Source organism: Microtus oregoni, unplaced genomic scaffold (assembly GCF_018167655.1).
Source record: "Microtus oregoni isolate MIOR12 unplaced genomic scaffold, Mior012 000003F_ref0000135, whole genome shotgun sequence".
Taxonomy (NCBI): Eukaryota; Metazoa; Chordata; class Mammalia; order Rodentia; family Cricetidae; genus Microtus; species Microtus oregoni.
Window position 1 is genome coordinate 26519084 of NW_024543062.1, and position 16056 is coordinate 26535139.

A 16056-nucleotide genomic window follows, 5' to 3' on the forward strand; every position below is an offset into this window, starting at 1 on the left:
TACATCCTTGTTTTGAACGCGGAGTTTCTTCTCCCAGAACTGTATCAAGGGCAGATATCCTCCCGAGGGCCCAGCAGTGGCGGTGTCCACCAGATCACATAAATGGGACGCCAGAAAGCTGATCCCGGAAATGTGCTTCGGGGATCTGCCAGGATGGGAGGGTGGGGAAAGTAAAAGAAACGTGGGTGGGAGCACCTGAAAACAAAACTCTCACTTCCCTTGTGGTCGCGACCCAAGTTCATTCGAGAACCAGAGTCTCGTGGTTGCTTTTGGCCGGACGGTTGAGGGATCGTCTTTCCCTGGGCTCTGAGCGATGGCGGCGCTGTGGTCCGCCCCTGCACCCGAGAACCCAGATGACAAGCGCGATAAAGCTGCAGGGCTGCGACGGCGCCCGGTGCCCCGCAGCCCGCGCGCAGTTCACAGGCCGGGAGCGCGTCCCGCACTGGCGGGTCGGAGCTCGGGGCCGCCTCCTTCCAGGCCCCGAGGGACTGGGATCGTCGCACAAGGCCCTCCTCCCGGCCAAGGTGGAGGAAGTTGCCGGAGAGGCGGGAGGGGGCCCGCGCCTGTTGTTTTCCGCCAGCCGGGCGGGCTGGGCGCAGGGGCGGGGCGCCTGCCCCAGAGGCGATCGCCCGGGCTCGGCCGCAGCATCCTAGTTGGGGAGCCCCTTGCAGCGGGCCCGGGAGCCCCAAGAGCCCCGCACACCCAGAGCCCTGCGCTTCCCGGGCCGTAGATCTCTGGCGCGATGGCCGGGCTATGCGTCCTGCTGTGCCTCGGGGCGCTTCTGGCCCGCCAGGGCTCCGCAGGTAAGGGACCCGCCACCCCCAGCATGGGGACTCGAAAGCTCCGCGATCACGTGCGGCAGGGCCCACCGAGGGGCACGTGGAGGGGAAAGTGGTGGTTTTATTTATTTATTTTTCCCTTTCCCTTTCGTTCCTAACTCTGCGTTCTGGTTTTGCCCGCGGCGCCGGCGCACCCCAGTGTAAGCTTCCTTTGGTGTCCGGCTCCCCGCCTCTCCCAGGTTGACCTGGGCTTACACCTGTAACGTGTGGAGTTGTTTCCCCACACCCTCCTCATTGAGTGAATCTACCTGTGTAGACCCGTGCGTTCCAAGCCGCGCCGTCCTCTTCTCCTCTTCTACTCTTTTTTCTGTTTTCTTTTTGCTTTTTCTTTGAAATCATTTCAGGCTTCACCAAAAATTCCTAATATACCTCATTTACCCCGTGCTGTTGCCAAAAAAAAAAAAAAAAAAAAAAGCTCGCGGGGAGGATTGTTTAGTAAAATATGTAGACGGTTGGGAAAGGATGTTTGAGTTTTAGCTCGCCAGCGAATTCGTGTCAACTGTGTGCAGAAATGTTTGGCGGGAAATGGGGGGGCAGGCAAACGAAGCCAAGGGGTGAGTAATTCCCCAAGATGCTTGGGAAATGCTATTTTTTTGTGCATGTCCCGGGTCCACCCCATCCTCCTGCTATCCTTGTAGTAAGAGGTAAGCTATTATACCTGAGCTCCCTAGCAGCAAGCAGCAGAAGTTCCTAATTATGATGCCCTTTCTATCTACTTATTTACATTTGCTTTTAATTGTCATATAAAATCAGCAACATTGTCTGGAACCTATGTTTCTGGTATGTATGGAAAACTCAAAAGGTTTCACAGCACAGGGTTGGCTCTCCCACCTGGGACTGGGCAGTAAGGCATCTTCTGCGAAATTTAGCACATACGACCCCAGATTGGTTACACTTTCTCTTGCTGTGTTATCCCCTTATGGTCATGGATTTCGTTTTCTTTTTCTTTATTTCTTTTGTCATTTTCTATGGGTGATGCATATGTTCTAGGTAGCCACACCACCAGCTCCAATTACAGTCAGTTCCTGATGGCTTTTCTGGACATTAGGGGTCACTGTCAATCTTCTGTCCTGGAGCTGGAAGGAGCCTGAATGTTCATTCATACTGGCATGAAGTTGCTTTCAGAGTGACGGGTTGCTTCTTCCCACTTGGAGACCTCCCTCTGCGGCTACGTCCTCTTAACGTGCTTGAGTCAGTGGTCTCACTGGATAGTTCTGGTCGGTTTCAGATTTGTCTTCCGCTCACTCCAGAGTCCCCAGTGCCAGGTTCTAGGCATGTGCCACCACCCCCGACTTTCTGCTCAATAATTGCTATGCCCAGACACTCAGGCTGGCTCTACCTGTGTGTGTCTGGGCCGCCCAGGGGTTGTGCCTACTTCAGTTGTTTCTTTTTCAAGTTGAGAGGTAGGACAGGTGTCTTCCTTCCGACTCTCCCCTACACATGACATTGGTGCTTCAGTGTCACCTAGAGGGTTCCTGGGAAAAGTGTTTGGGTATGCCTCTGGCTGTGTAAATGAGGATAGCATCAAGATGAGCATGGGGCTGGAGGAATAGCCTGGTAGTGGAGTCTTGCTTATCTTTCTCCCTTCTTTGTTACATAATGTGAATTTAAGGTCATCCTCCCCCCCCCTTCCCCCCCCCCCCCCGCGCCAACAAAGCGTCTGCAGCGATGGATGTTGCTGAGCAGCGCAAGCATTCATTACTCTGATTTTTAGGTTTTTTTTATTTCATTTTATTTTTCTGTGTGTGGGGGTATGTGTGTTCCATGGCATGTGTGGAGGTCAGAGGACAACTTTGGGAGGCAGTTCTCACCTTCTACTGTGTGTGGGTTCCTGGAATAAGGTTTGATGTTGAGTACCTTTACCCACTGAGTCCCCTCATCTTACTCTGTCCAAAGTGTGAGACTCAAGTAAATCCTTCTGACCTGGAGCACTCCCAGCTGTGACTGTCCTGCATCTCTGGACACGTGTGGAGCCCGGAGCGTCAACAGGGTAATGAGGATGTGTGTGACCAGCACGTGTGTGGAACTGATGTGTCTTCAGGGGCCTCCCTCTCCTTGTCCGTGACAGACATCACCAGTCGATGACTCTGCAGCCGCATCACTGATTAGATGATTTCTAAGGCCATATTTAGCTTCAGGTGTTACAGGCAGTGGAGTGGGCAGAGCCAGGGGAAAAGCAGCCAGGCTGCCGTCTTTCTTGGAGAAGACAGGAGCTCCGGTGTCGAGGTTAAAATTGCATGAAGGCTGTTCCAGGCTAACAGTCCCTTATTCCTTGGCTGAGGACTGAGAAGGGGCAGCTGTTGGTCTGATAGAACTCTACAGTGCATCTTTCCATGATGGAAGTCACCATGTGAGAGCCTGGGTTGGTAGCCTAGTCATTTGAAAATGATGTGCTTTCTCTCTGTGTGTGTCTCTCTCTGTCTCTCTGTCTCTCTCTCTCTCACACACACACACCCTCCCTTTTAAGTCAGGGTCTTTTCATAGCTCAGGCTGGCTTTGAACTTGATCTTCCTACCTCAGTAGGATTGTAGGCGTGTGACACCAGGCTCAGCTGTAACAGAGTGTTGACTTCGTAAATTATCACTTTCAAGTGTTTCTTGCTGTTTGAGGGTGTCTAGCACCAGCTGATTCTCTGCCTCACAGACACTGGCCTATTCCCCCCCCCCCCCCCCCCCCCGCAGTCTTTTTCTGGTTTGAAAGCCTTTCGGGAGTGCTGCAACCAGGATGGACAGACTCGGGGACTTCTTCTTTTTTAATATTCATTTAACTTTATGTGCATTTGGTGTGAAGGTGTCAGATTTCTCTAGAACCGGAGTTACAGACAGTTGTGAACTGCCATGTGGGTGTTGGGAATTGAACCGGCAACCTCTGGGAGAGCAGCCAGTGCTCTTAACCACTGAGCCATCTCTCCATCTCTCAGGACTTCTTGTGGCCTGGTCCAACTTCAGTCTTTTGAAAGGAGCCTTTTCTTACCCCAGGAGGGACAGCAGCTCAGACACCCATGGCGAGGTTGCCAAGAAGGAGGTGGCAGTTCTTTTTTTAATAACAGTTTTATTGAGATATAATCGAATACCATAAAATCTACCCTTGGGCTGGGGACTTAGTTCAGTTGGTAGAGTGCTTGTCTGATGTGGGAGAAACCCTGGATCCCAGCTCCCCATGAAACCCAGCATGGTAGCGGCCCGTGTCTGGGGAAGCGGATGTAGGAGGGTCCTGATTTTGTGGTTATCCTAAGCTATGCAGGAGGTCAAGGCAGCTTGGACTGCTTGAGGCCCTGTCATAATAAAGTATAATACAGAACAAAATAAAAACCACTCTGTTGGGCCAGCGACGTGACTCACTGGGCAGAGAGCTTGCTGAGGAGGTGACATAAGTTCCCTCCTGGGCACCCTCCCCGCTGTGGTAGAAGGAGAGACCACACTCCTGAAAGTTGCCCTCTGACCCCCCTACCCCCGTGTACTGGATGATATGGGGCACAGCAACTGCCCCGGCCCCTCATTAGTTACCTCCAGGACATTTTTAATCAGCCCAGCAGGTTCTGCCCAAATTCCTGTCCCCGTGGCCTCTCTAGAATGGGGTATTGATTGTGGAAAGTGCTGGAATAGTCTCAGTAAAAATATACTGCATTTGCTGGACGGTGGTGGCACACACCTTCAATCCCAGCATTTGGGAGGCAGAGGCAGGTGGATCTCTGAGTTCGAGGCCAGCCTGGTCTACAGAGAAAGCTCCAGGACAGCCAGGGCTACATAGAGAAACCCTGTCTCGAGAAAAACACCAAAAATACATAATTAATTAATTAATTAACTAATTAATTAATTGGACTGCATTTGTTCCTTGTTCCGCACTGTCTTAACTCCCTGATCAGCTGTCGCTTGCCCTTCAGCCTTGAATATGCGTTGGAATCCTCCACAGAGGGCTGGCCTCTCCTGGTTCTGATTGAGATGGTTTCGGGGTGCTGACAATTTGTCTTTCTGACAAAGCTGTCACTTAGGGTCCAAGCATTTTCTCACCCCCCCCCCACCGTGTTTCCTTGAGTCAGGGTCTCACTATGTAGCCCGCACTAACACCTAACGTTTGACCTTCCTACCTCTGCCTCTGAGTGTTGAGACCCCATATGGCTGTCGTCACGTCTGGTTTTGGTCTTTCTGGGCATTTGAATTTGCTGTTCCCTCTGCCTGGGACTCTGGCTCCTTCTGCATCCATCCCGTGCCTACTTGTCCATCAGGTCCCGCTCTGCTTCCTGAAGGAAGTCTTACCTGGCACATCCCTAGCTGCCTTGGGAGACCTTCCTGTCTCCCTGCCCCTCACCTCTACCCGCCTTGCCAGTTGTGTGTGTGTTTTCCCACTAGCCTATGAACTGAGTGGTTCTCCTCTGTCACCGGCAGATCCACAGAGCCCAGCACAGGACTGGCCTCCCAGTGCCTGCACAGTATGTGCTACCAGCCCATTCATTCCTGCATGGTGCTGCCCGAAGTGATTAACTCCACGGGGAGGGAGACCAGCAGGTCTCATCCCCACCCCTACCCCATCTGGGTGTCTAGGCAACAAGATGGCTGCCTGAGGCCGTGTGATTGAGGACTAACAGATGGCCACGTGGAGAGGGCAATGCTTACTGCTCAGTACCGCTGGTGTGATTGGATAGGCAGTTCTGCTGATCTGGCCTGGGTCCTCACATGTGAGGATGGTATGCCCAAAGGCTGATCTAGACACTTGCAGCTGGAACCTCTGAGCCCCTCGACTCTGCCCCATGTAGGGGTCATGCTCACATTGCAGCTGGAGCTACAGCTGTCCTCGTGGACAGCAGAGCATGAGAAAGGATCCCTCTGAGGTCATGGTGTCCCCCACGCCCATGGGTTTCATTTCTGTTACTGGGTAAAGTACCTGATATAATCAACTGAAAGGGTGGGAAGAGTTTGTTTTGTCTCACAGTTCCCGAGGGATGCAGTCCATCATGACAGAGAAGGCTTGGCAGCAGGAGCTTCAGGCCATCCCCTTTCAGGGGCCTCCATCCAGAAGCAGAGAGAAAACAGAAACCTTGATGTGGCCAGGCTCAGTAACCCTCAGAGCCCACCGCCAGGGACTTATTCCTCCAGCGCAGCTCCATCCCCTGAAGGGTGCAAACAGTGCCACCAGCTGGGGCCATGAGACTGTGGGGGACATTTTACATTCAAACCACAACACCGCTGCTGAACACGTTTAATAAAATAGCTGCAGATTTGGCTCTGGGTTTGTTATGCCCAAGTTCTGTCCCCAGATGAATTTAGGGAGCCGGATTTCCAATACAAATTACATGAGGGTTTTTAATATTCAAACTCAGGTTTGGACCAACACCTTTCCAGCGTCCCAGTATGGGGGGGTGGGTGCAGAAAGTGTGGCAGGGAGCCCTGGGAGGGTAGAACTTTTAAAGGGGAAATGTATCAGGGGGGTTCATGTCCTGTCGTCTTGGGACTGGGTAAGGAGGGCATAGGGTAAGGTAGTTTCTGAAACCATTGGTCAGTTTTTGGACGTGAAAACCTAACAAAGTGCCATACATTACCGACAAGGTATCTTTAAGGACAGGATGCCTCTTGGGAGCATCTGAACCTCCTTACATTTTATGGCCCTGCTCCTTAGCTCCTTAATTGGCTATTTTTAAAGGTGTCTTTTCAGATTTCTGCTACTGCTGCATAGTTCTGGAGCTGAGATCTGTGTACTGCCCCCCCCCCCCCCCCCCGCAGCACTGTATGACATGTGGGACAGCGTGTAATCCCAGCATTTGGGAGGTGTGGACAGAAGTTCAGGGTCTGTGCTTGAGTAGTGTTCTGCAGAGCTCAGGGCCAGTCTGGGCTGCGTGAGACCCCACCTCACACACGCGCTCACGCGTGTGAGCTCAAGGCCAGTCTGGGCTGCGTGAGACCCCACATCACACACGTGTGAGCAAAGGCCAGTCTGGGCTGCGTGAGACCCCACATCACACACGTGTGAGCAAAGGCCAGTCTGGGCTGCGTGAGACCCCACCTCACACGTGTGTGAGCAAAGGCCAGTCTGATCGCCACATGCTATTAAAGAAGAAAATCCTACTGTTTTCAAAGGGTTGTTGCCCATCAGCCAGAAAAGGTGTTAACACTTAACCTTCCCTTACAGACCTAGGTGCTGTGGCCATCGTCGAGGTTCATGAGAACGTCACTCTACACTGTGGCAATGTGACAGGACCCAGGGGCCCCGTGACCTGGTACCGGAACGACTCAGAGCCCATTTTCCTGCTGTCCTCCAATTCTAGCCTCCCTCCAGCCTCGCTGCGCTTCTCTCTAGAGGATGCAGGTGCCCTGCACGTGGAGGCACTGAGCCTGGAGGATGACGGCAACTACACCTGCCAGGAGTTTCTGAATGAGACCCGCTGGTTCCCTGTGTGGCTGCGGGTGGCCAGTAAGTGGGACTGGAAGGGACGGGCTTGGGGAACAGTGAGAGCCTGGGGAAGAGGTCACCGTCAGCGTGGGCTTGAGTGATAGATGATTTTAATCTGGGTAAATTGGAGGCCAGCCTGAACTCCATAGAGAAACCCTGTCTCAGAATAAAACAAAAGGAGGAACTGCAGCCAGGGTTGTCCTCTGTCCATCACACGCATGCGCACACACCTGCAAACAAATGCACAAACGTCCCTGAAATCAAGTGAGACTTTGTACTCCCTGAACACATCTGATGCAGCTTGGACTGTGAGAAGTCCTTCGCTGGGAAATGTAGGCCCGTGGGTAACACAGTTGTCCACAAGAAGTGGGGGCGATGCCCTGAGACTCATCTACAGCAGAGCCTTCTGGGAAAGAGTCCTGAACCATAGACCCTTCCAGACCCTCCTTGCTTGCTCCTCATTGGCCACTGAGGAAGACCCTGGCATTGAAGGGGACTTGGCTTCCTTTTGCCCAGGGCGTTTGGGGGTGTTGAGTGTGTCCCGTTCTGCATCCCTGGAAGGGCCTGGTGCCGCCTGTCCTCGGCAGTCCACACGCCTGAGCTGAGATCTAGGCCCTGCTGGCTCCTGGCCCCTCATAGTTCAGGGCCAAGGTGGATTTCTGCTGCACCCGATGCACTGATAAGGTAAACTGGCTGCAGTTGACTCGACCTTGGCCATGCGCCTGGGGTCTGCTGCTTACAAAGGTGACCGGTTTCCCGTGGGAAGAAAATGCATCCCAAGGTCCTAGCAATCGGCGCATCCAGGCCTTTTCTTCCTGCCTCCCTCTGATCTTGCATCCTCCCTCCCCATATTTCTTTTTGGAGGCGGAGGGTTGTGGAGATAGACAGGTTCTCACTGTGAAGATTAGGCTGACCTTGTATTCACAGAGATCTGCCTGCCTCTTTCCTTTATGAGAGTCTTGTTAAGTAGCCCCAGCTGGCTTAGGAGTAGAATGCTTACTTAGCAAGAGTAAGAACATGGGTTTTGATCTTTTATCCAAAAAAGGGGAAGGAAGGAGAAGTGGGAGAGAGGGATAGAGAAATGAATTTACTTATGGGTGATCCTAGCACTCTGGAGGGAGAGGTGGGACTATCGTGAATTCTAGGTTATCCTTGGCTACATAGCGAAGTGAGGGCCAGCCTGTGCTACTTGAGACTCCAGTCTTGGAAAACAACAAAACAACAACAACAAAAACAAAAACCCCACAAAACACAACAGCAACAATAAAATCCCTTGTAGCAATCCTCCTGCCTGTCTTCCCAGCGCTTGGGTCACAATTTCTGTCTGGGTGTTTGAATGGGACTCGGCGAGAGTCAGGCCCTGGGTTTTCTTTATCATTTCACTTTGGTAACTTGGTCATGTTTGTGTGTTTGTGTGTGTACGCCATCTTAAGGAGAAACATTTGCAAATATTCTAACATGGCCTTGGGGACCAGGGAGGAAAAATCCCAAGCTGTTCCTGGCTGAACAGGTTCTTATCTGTAGGTGACCTTGGTTATCCAGGACGCCTGCCACAGGGGCACACGTGCCTCTGTCCAGCTGTGTCTAGGTTGGGAGGTTTCTGTCACCAGTGTCCCCTGTTCCCCAGTGGGAGTCAGTTTTCCGTAGGCTATGGTGGGAGGGATTTAGCCCACCTGGTGTGGGCACCACAGGAGGCTGTCACCCATCACTCCCACCCGAAGAGTATGTAGTGTTATGTTCTGCTGAGGGTGAGGCTAAGACTGAGCACGTGGTTCAGTGTGTGGAGTTCTTAACCCTGGGTTCTCCCCAAAAGCACAGAAAAACTAGGTGTGGTGATCGCTGCACTCAGGAGGGAGAAGGTCAGATTAGACATTCAAGGGTTTCCTTGGCTAGGGAGTTCATAGCTAGCCCTGCCTTTGAAAAATAAAAATGAATGGGCCTGGAGACATAAATCAGCCACTAAGAGCACTGGTTGCTCTTGGAGGAGACTCGGGTTTGGCTCCCAGCACCTGCATGGTGGCTAAGAACCGTTTGTAACTCCAGTTCCAGGTGACCTGATAACTGAATTAGGCATGCACGAGGCACACCTACACACATGCAGAAAAACCACCATACACGTAAAGTAAAAGCAAACAAATAGTGAAGTAAATAAGGTCAGATGAAGAGTGGAGCCATAGTCGTCTTAGGACTCTGTTACTCTGATCCGAAGGGTCCAGAAGTCCTCTAGCAATATTCCAGGACTGTTGAAGCCGTTAACTTAATGTCCCCATTCGCTCCTGGCTCCACATGGACGCGGGACGGGGTGGGCCAGCTGAGTGCTTGCTCTCTGTAAGGCTGGAGGGGTGGTGAAGGTGGCTCAGATCTCAACTAGTCCTGCAGCCTTGGTGCTTCTTGCACAGGGTTTTCTCAGTACCAGCATTTGGGAAGCTGAGTCCTGCAGCCGAGTGAGGAGGCCGAAGAGCAGCCCATGAAAAACCCAAGTCAGTTCAGGGTACACTGGGCAAGGCTCACCCTGGGTCTAGTTTTCTCAAGCTGAGCGAGCAGTTGCAATGGGTCATTGGAACTGATTGGCAGGAGGACAATGAGGAAACAGGCTTGTATCAACTGCCAATCCCCCTTGGCAGTCGGCTGGGGCTGGGGGCTAGGTCATGGTCCTAGCATCCTGTATATCTTGCAGTCTCAGTGAACTTCCCTCAGAGGATGCCTCAGGGACAGTCCATGCTCCCTGAACTGAGCTTCTGTTAATACAGTCCTGCTCGTTGACGAGTGCCGAGAGGAAGTAGTGGTCCCCTCATGCTCAAGGTTTGATTAACTTGGGTGTCTTGGGGTTTCTACTGCTGTGAAGAGACCCCATGACAACTCTTAGAAGTCACCATTTCATTGGGTGTCTTACAGTTCAAAGGTTTAGTCCATTGTCATCACAATGGGACAGGGCAGTGTGCAGGCTGGCATAGTGCTGGAGATGCTGAGAGTTCTGCCTCTGGAGCCACAGGCAACAGGAAGTGAACGGAGACATTGGCTGTATCTTGAGCATGGGAGACCTCAAAGCTGGCTCCCACAGTGACACTTCCCCAACAAGTCCACACTACTCCAACAAGGCCACATCTCCTAATAGTGCCATTCCCAATATTTTATGGGGGCCATTTACATTCAGACTACTACCACACTTGGGTTTGAAGTGCACACGGGTGCTTAGAAGAAGCCGTAGGGAGAGATTGGGCTTTGGACTTAGGATTCATTCCCTGGGGTCTGGGCTGAAAGCTGGCTGGCTGCCACATCAGTGAACGTAGTATTTAAGGAACTTGGGTGTGGTGTCACAGGTCCATAATTTTAGCGGGGGGGGGGGGATCAAAAGTTCAAGGTCATCCTTGGCTAGGATGCTAGTTTGGGGCCAGCCTGCCTGGGCTACCTGAGAAAACCAATACAAGCAACAACAAAAGCATGGTGTAAGGGTTGGGGTGTGGCTCAGTGGTGAACTGCTTGCCTATCCTTACCCGGTGAGACCCTGCATCAAAAAACAAAAGATTATGTATATGTGTATGCCATAAAGAAAAAAAAAAAGGGTGTCTGTGGAGAGCAGAAGAAGGCTTCAGAGCCAGGGAGCTGGTCCTTTCAGGCAGCTGTGAGCATCTGGCTTCGGTGCTGAGGACAATACTCAGGTCCTCTGCAAAGGCAGCTGCTGCCTCTAACCCTTGAGCTGTCTCTCCAGGGCTGGTTTTTCCTTTAATATTTTTAAACTATATCTTATTTTTTTACTTCTTTTTTGGGGGGCAGGTTTCAAGACATGGTTTCTCTGTAGCTCTTGCTGTCCTGGAACTCACCGTAGACCAGGCTGGCCTCAACTCAAAGAGATCAACCTCCCTCTGCGTCCAGAGTGCTGGGAGTAAAGATGTGTACCACCACTGCCTGGCTCTGCTTTTTACATTTTTAATTTAATGTGTGTGTGGAGCCGGGCGGTGGTGGCGCACGCCTTTAATCCCAGCACTCGGGAGGCAGAGACAGGCGGATCTCTGTGAGTTCGAGGCCAGCCTGGTCTACAAGAGCTAGTTCCAGGACAGGAACCAAAAGCTACGGAGAAACCCTGTCTCGAAAAATCCAAAAAAAAAAAAAATTTAATGTGTGTGTGTGTGTGTGTGTGTGAGAGAGAGAGAGAGAGAGAGAGAGAGAGAGAGAGAATGAGTGCGAGAGTGCTCTCATGTGCCAGGGTGTTTGTGTGGAGGTCAGAGGACACCTTGGGGCCTGCTCCCTCCTCCCACTCTGTGGGTCTGGATGTCACACTCAGGTTGGAAGGCTCGACGGCAAGCATCTTTTCTTGCTTGCACTTTTTAAAGGTTGATTTATTTATTTGTGCATGGCAGTGTGGGTCTATACCTGTCAGGGGCTAGAAGACAGCTTGGGATTCTGTTCTCCACTTCCCTGTGTTGGTCAGGGTCACTTTGAGGTGTCCAGCTGCACTGTACGACTCGCTTCCCAGAGTTTCTCTGGCTTCTGCCTTCCATCTCTGCACAGGAACAGTGGGAGGCTCACACCACCACATCCACCTTGTACAGGGATTCTGGGAATCGGACTCCAGAATTCAGGTCTGCACGGCTAGTGCCTTTGTGTGCTGAGCCATCTCCCACCCTGTATGATCCTCCCGCCTGACTCCTGTTCAGTGATTCTCGGCAGCAAATTCTACGTCTTGTTCATTATCCTGTTCAAAAGCCCTTCCCAGCTACTTTCTTGGGATGCACTCTGTCCAGGCCAGGCCACCAGGACTTGGGAGACCAGGGGTGTGAGATTGCCAGTCCCTGGTGTTGGTCACCAGTACCTCAGTACTCCAGCTGAACCCTGTTTAGTTGGAAGGCTGCCGGGGAAGACATGCCCTAGGACCTGTTGGGCCACATACCTGACGGACTAGCCAGCATTGGTGAATGGACCATTCAGGCACCCCCCAGGCCACCAAGTCTCCCCAGATCCTTGAGGGGTGGGCAGTATGGTTCCCAAGGAGCCACCTGACAGGATGTTGTCCTGGTCCAGGTGTAGAAGAAAGCACATTTGTAATCCCAGCATCGGGAGGCTGAGGCAGGAGGAACTCAAGATCGAGGCTAGCCTGGGCTACTTAGTGAGGTCCTGAGGAGTACTTTCCACTGGAGGGCTGCATAGGAAAATCTTTGCATCCCACAGATGATTTTCTGTTCCCCACTGACCTATTTCTGAACTAAACTCCACAGCCGGAGATGAATGAATTCCTTTGCTGAAGTTCCAGCCTGCCTGGGCTGTTTCCTAAGAGAGAGCTCTCTGAGGAGAGGCCCGAGGGCAGCCACTAGCTGTGCCCACTAATGTCTTTCAATTGGCAAACTAATTTATGTTTCTTTTCTTCCCCTTTCTTTTTAATGATTTTTGTTTGTTTTTGAGCAGGGTCTCCTTATGTAGCCCTGCCTGGCCTACAACTCTGTGTAGACTAGGCTGACCCTGAATTGACAGAGATCCACCTACTTCTGCCTCCTGAGGACTGGGATGAAAGGTTTCCCTCCCTCTATGCTCGTCTTCTCCCTCCTCCTTCCTGTCCCCCCTTCCTCCCCTCTCCTCCTTCCCACGCCATCACATTGATGGTGCTCAGCCATTGAACCCAGAACCTTGTACCCACTAAGCACACAGTGCACCTCTGCGCTGCTTCCCCAGCAGGGAGCTGTGCTCTTTTTTTACCAAGGGGAGCTTGGCATCTTGGATGCACTGGGTACCACCTTGCAGGGCATTTTGGGGGTCAAGACAGTTCAAGTCTGGGTGGGGTGCAAAGCCCTGAGTTTGATACCCAGTCTTAAAGAGAATGAGAAGTTCAGAAATTAAAGTGAACTAAGATGGGGTCCACACTACAAACCGTGCTGGGTGTTCCGTTTTATAAACTCTGCCCCTGCAGTGGGGATACTGTCATCACCCCCATTTCACAGAGGGGGAAACTGAGGCTAAACAAGAATGAGTAAGTTGCCTGAAACTACACAGTTGGAGTTCAGTCAGGCCCGAAGCAGCCTGGTGTGTATGTGTGTTGGGGCAGGGGGACCTGGACGATTGGGGTGTTGACAAGACCAGCCTCAGGTTCGCGGATACTCTAGGGCAACTCCCAGGAGCTCGGCAGGTCCAGTGGTTAGAGAGAAAGCAGCCGCTCTCCAGAGCCAGCGCGATTGAGGAGAAAGACCCAGAGCTTTCTGTGGGCTCTGGTCTACCCACACACAGTAGAATTCCAGCTTCCCTGAGGAGAGCCAGTGTCCCCTAAACCACTCACTGTGCTAGGCTGAGACCTGGCGAGCCGTGGTGACAGGTTTGGGGAATGGTGGAAACCGCTCTGACGGCTGGGTTTAGGTCGTTTCGGGTCGGGACCCTCAGTAGGGAAGCAGTTGAGCAGCTGTGGGCCTGATGTGGATTTTGTTGATGTTTGCTGCAAGTGCTCATAACCGCTAGTCCCTTGGCAGGAAGGTTTTTTGTTGTTTTTTGAAATTCAGTGTTATAAATTTATTTTTAATTTATTTTATGCATATGGGTGTTTTGCCTGTGGAGGTCAGAAGAGGGCATCAGATCTCCTGGAACTTGTGTTAAAGACAGTTAATGAGCGACCATGTGGGTCTGGGTATCCAGCTCAGGTGCTCCGGAAGAGAAGTTTGTAGGCGTCACTGTTGAACTGAGCTTTGTCTGTAGTCCCTCTTTTTTATTTTTGTTTTCTGGAGACAGGGCCTCATTATGTAGCACTGGCTGTCTTGGAATTCTCTGTGTAGACTTGGCTGGCCTGGAACTCACAGGTTGTATCTGCCTCCTGATTGGGGGATTTAAAGGTCTTCAGTGCTAGGTCTGACAAGATTTATTTCGTGCGCATGTGTGCGCGCATGCGCACGCACAGGGGCTCAGAGGAGACTGAATCCTCCGGACCTGGCGATGGGGAAAATTGTGAGCCGCTGGGCACAGGTCCTGGGACTATAACTTGGTTCCTCTGTAAGAGCGGCAAGCACTTACCCTCTGGGACGTCCCAGCCACTTGCAGTGTTTCTACACCAACAGTTGGGAAGTGGAAGCGGGAGGATTGGAAGTTCTTCGAGGTAGGGCTGCAGTGTTGCTCAGTTGCTAGAGTTCGCGTAGCATCATGAAACCTGGGTTTGATGCCCAGCACCACATAAACCAGGCTCAGGGTCATCCCCAGCTACATAATTTGAGGCCAGCCTGGGCTACATGTCGTAAAAGCAAACACAAAAACCCCAAAACAAATGGCAGGTCCTTTAAGGAAATTCTTCCCGATCCACAGTCAACGTCATACAGCTGTCCAAGATCAAACAAGTGAGGGGGTCTGAGGACACTTAGCAGACTGTCCGTGCTGTCCGGTTCCTTTAGAGGTGTTGATTTCAAACCCCACAGTGTTGATTTATACCAGTTCTCCCCATCATTCCCAGGCGGCCCCGATCAGATTGTGGTGAACATCTCAGCCACGGGTGCCCTCCCCAATGGCACCTTGTATGCAGCCAAGGGCTCCCAGGTGGACTTCAGCTGCCACAGCGCCTCCCGGCCTCCGCCCGAGGTGGAGTGGTGCTTCCAGGCCCGCATCTCGGAGGTCTTCGGAAGGAACCTGACGGCCAACAGCTTCACGCTGCTGCAGATGTCCCAGAACCTCCAAGGCAACTACACCTGCTCGGCCACCAACGCGCTCAGCGGCAGACAGCGAAAGGTGACCACCGAGCTCCTGGTCTACTGTGCGTAAGCGGCACGCCCCTCTGTAACCCTGTCTGTATCTTCTCTGAGCTTTCATACCGTTCCTTCCTGCCTTGCAGTTTCCTCCACACTATGGCTTGTGGTGCATTTTAGAGTCTCATTTCTTTTGGGGGCTGTATAACGCTCTCGTGCATGTCCATGCTCAGATCCTAGCATGCTTCATTGCATGTTTCAACATGCATGCATATACCTGGACTGTCAGGTGAGGCCCATTGCTTCTGGGAGCTTGTTTTTGTTTTAAATTTTATTTGTTATTGTGTATACAGTATTCTTTTGTTGTTGTTGTTGTTTTTTGTTTTGTTTTGTTTTTTGAGACAGGGTTTCTCTGTGGCTTTGGAGCCTGTCCTGGAACTAGCTCTGTAGACCAGGCTGGACTCGAACTCACAGAGATCCGCCTGCCTCTGCCTCCCAAGTGCTGGGATTAAAGGCGTGCGCCACCACCGCCCGGCTGTATACAGTATTCTGCCTGCATGTATGCTGCAGGTCAGAAGAAGGCACCAGATCTCATTACAGATGGTTGTGAGCCACCATGTGGTTGCTGGGAATTGAACTCAGGACCTTTGGAAGAGCAGCCAGTTATCTTAATCTCTGAGCCATCTCTGCAGCTCCTAGGAGCTTCTTCTTGTCTGGGATGTAGCAGAGTCCTCTAAGTCACAGAAGGACACTAATATAGAGCATTTTTAAATAGTGGGAAAAGTACTTAATGTTTCAAAATACATGAAGGCTGGTCATGGTGGCTCATGCCCGCCGTCCTAGCACTCGAAAAGCTGAGGCAGGAGGACTATCATGAGTCTCTGCAACAAAGTGACTGTCTCAGAAAAAAAATTGTGCTGGGGATACAACTGTTGGTGAAGCGTCTGCCACATGAGCATGAAAATGGAATTGAATCCCCAGCACCCACATAAAAAAAGCAGGACATGGCAGCCTGTACCTGCAATCCCAGTGCCGAGGAGGCAAAGATTGAGGACCACTGGAGCCCACTAGACAGCCAGCCTAGCCTGCTGGGCAAGTTCCAGGCCAGAGAAAGACCCTGCCTCAAAAATTAAGGTGGTTATGTAAGGAACAACATCTAAGGTTGACCTCTGGTCTTCACATGCCCCTGT

General features: G+C 51.8%; 1 protein-coding gene across 2 annotated transcripts in view; it reads left to right on the top strand.

Annotated features, from left to right (window-relative positions):
• Window positions 1–485: 485 nt before the first annotated feature.
• The window catches only part of Vsig10 (V-set and immunoglobulin domain containing 10), a 30357-nt gene continuing 14786 nt past the window's right edge, over window positions 486–16056 (top strand). Inside the window, exons 1-3 of one of the 2 annotated variants that reach the window (XR_005973785.1) lie at window positions 486–803; window positions 6963–7244; window positions 14638–14934. Coding sequence is in view for 1 of the 2 variants with exons in the window: in XM_041646258.1 (XP_041502192.1) it covers window positions 743–803; window positions 6963–7244; window positions 14638–14934 (640 nt within the window). In the remaining variant the exon portion in view is untranslated. The remainder of the gene's footprint in view (window positions 804–6962; window positions 7245–14637; window positions 14935–16056) is intronic. The other variant, XM_041646258.1, reaches the window with a different exon arrangement.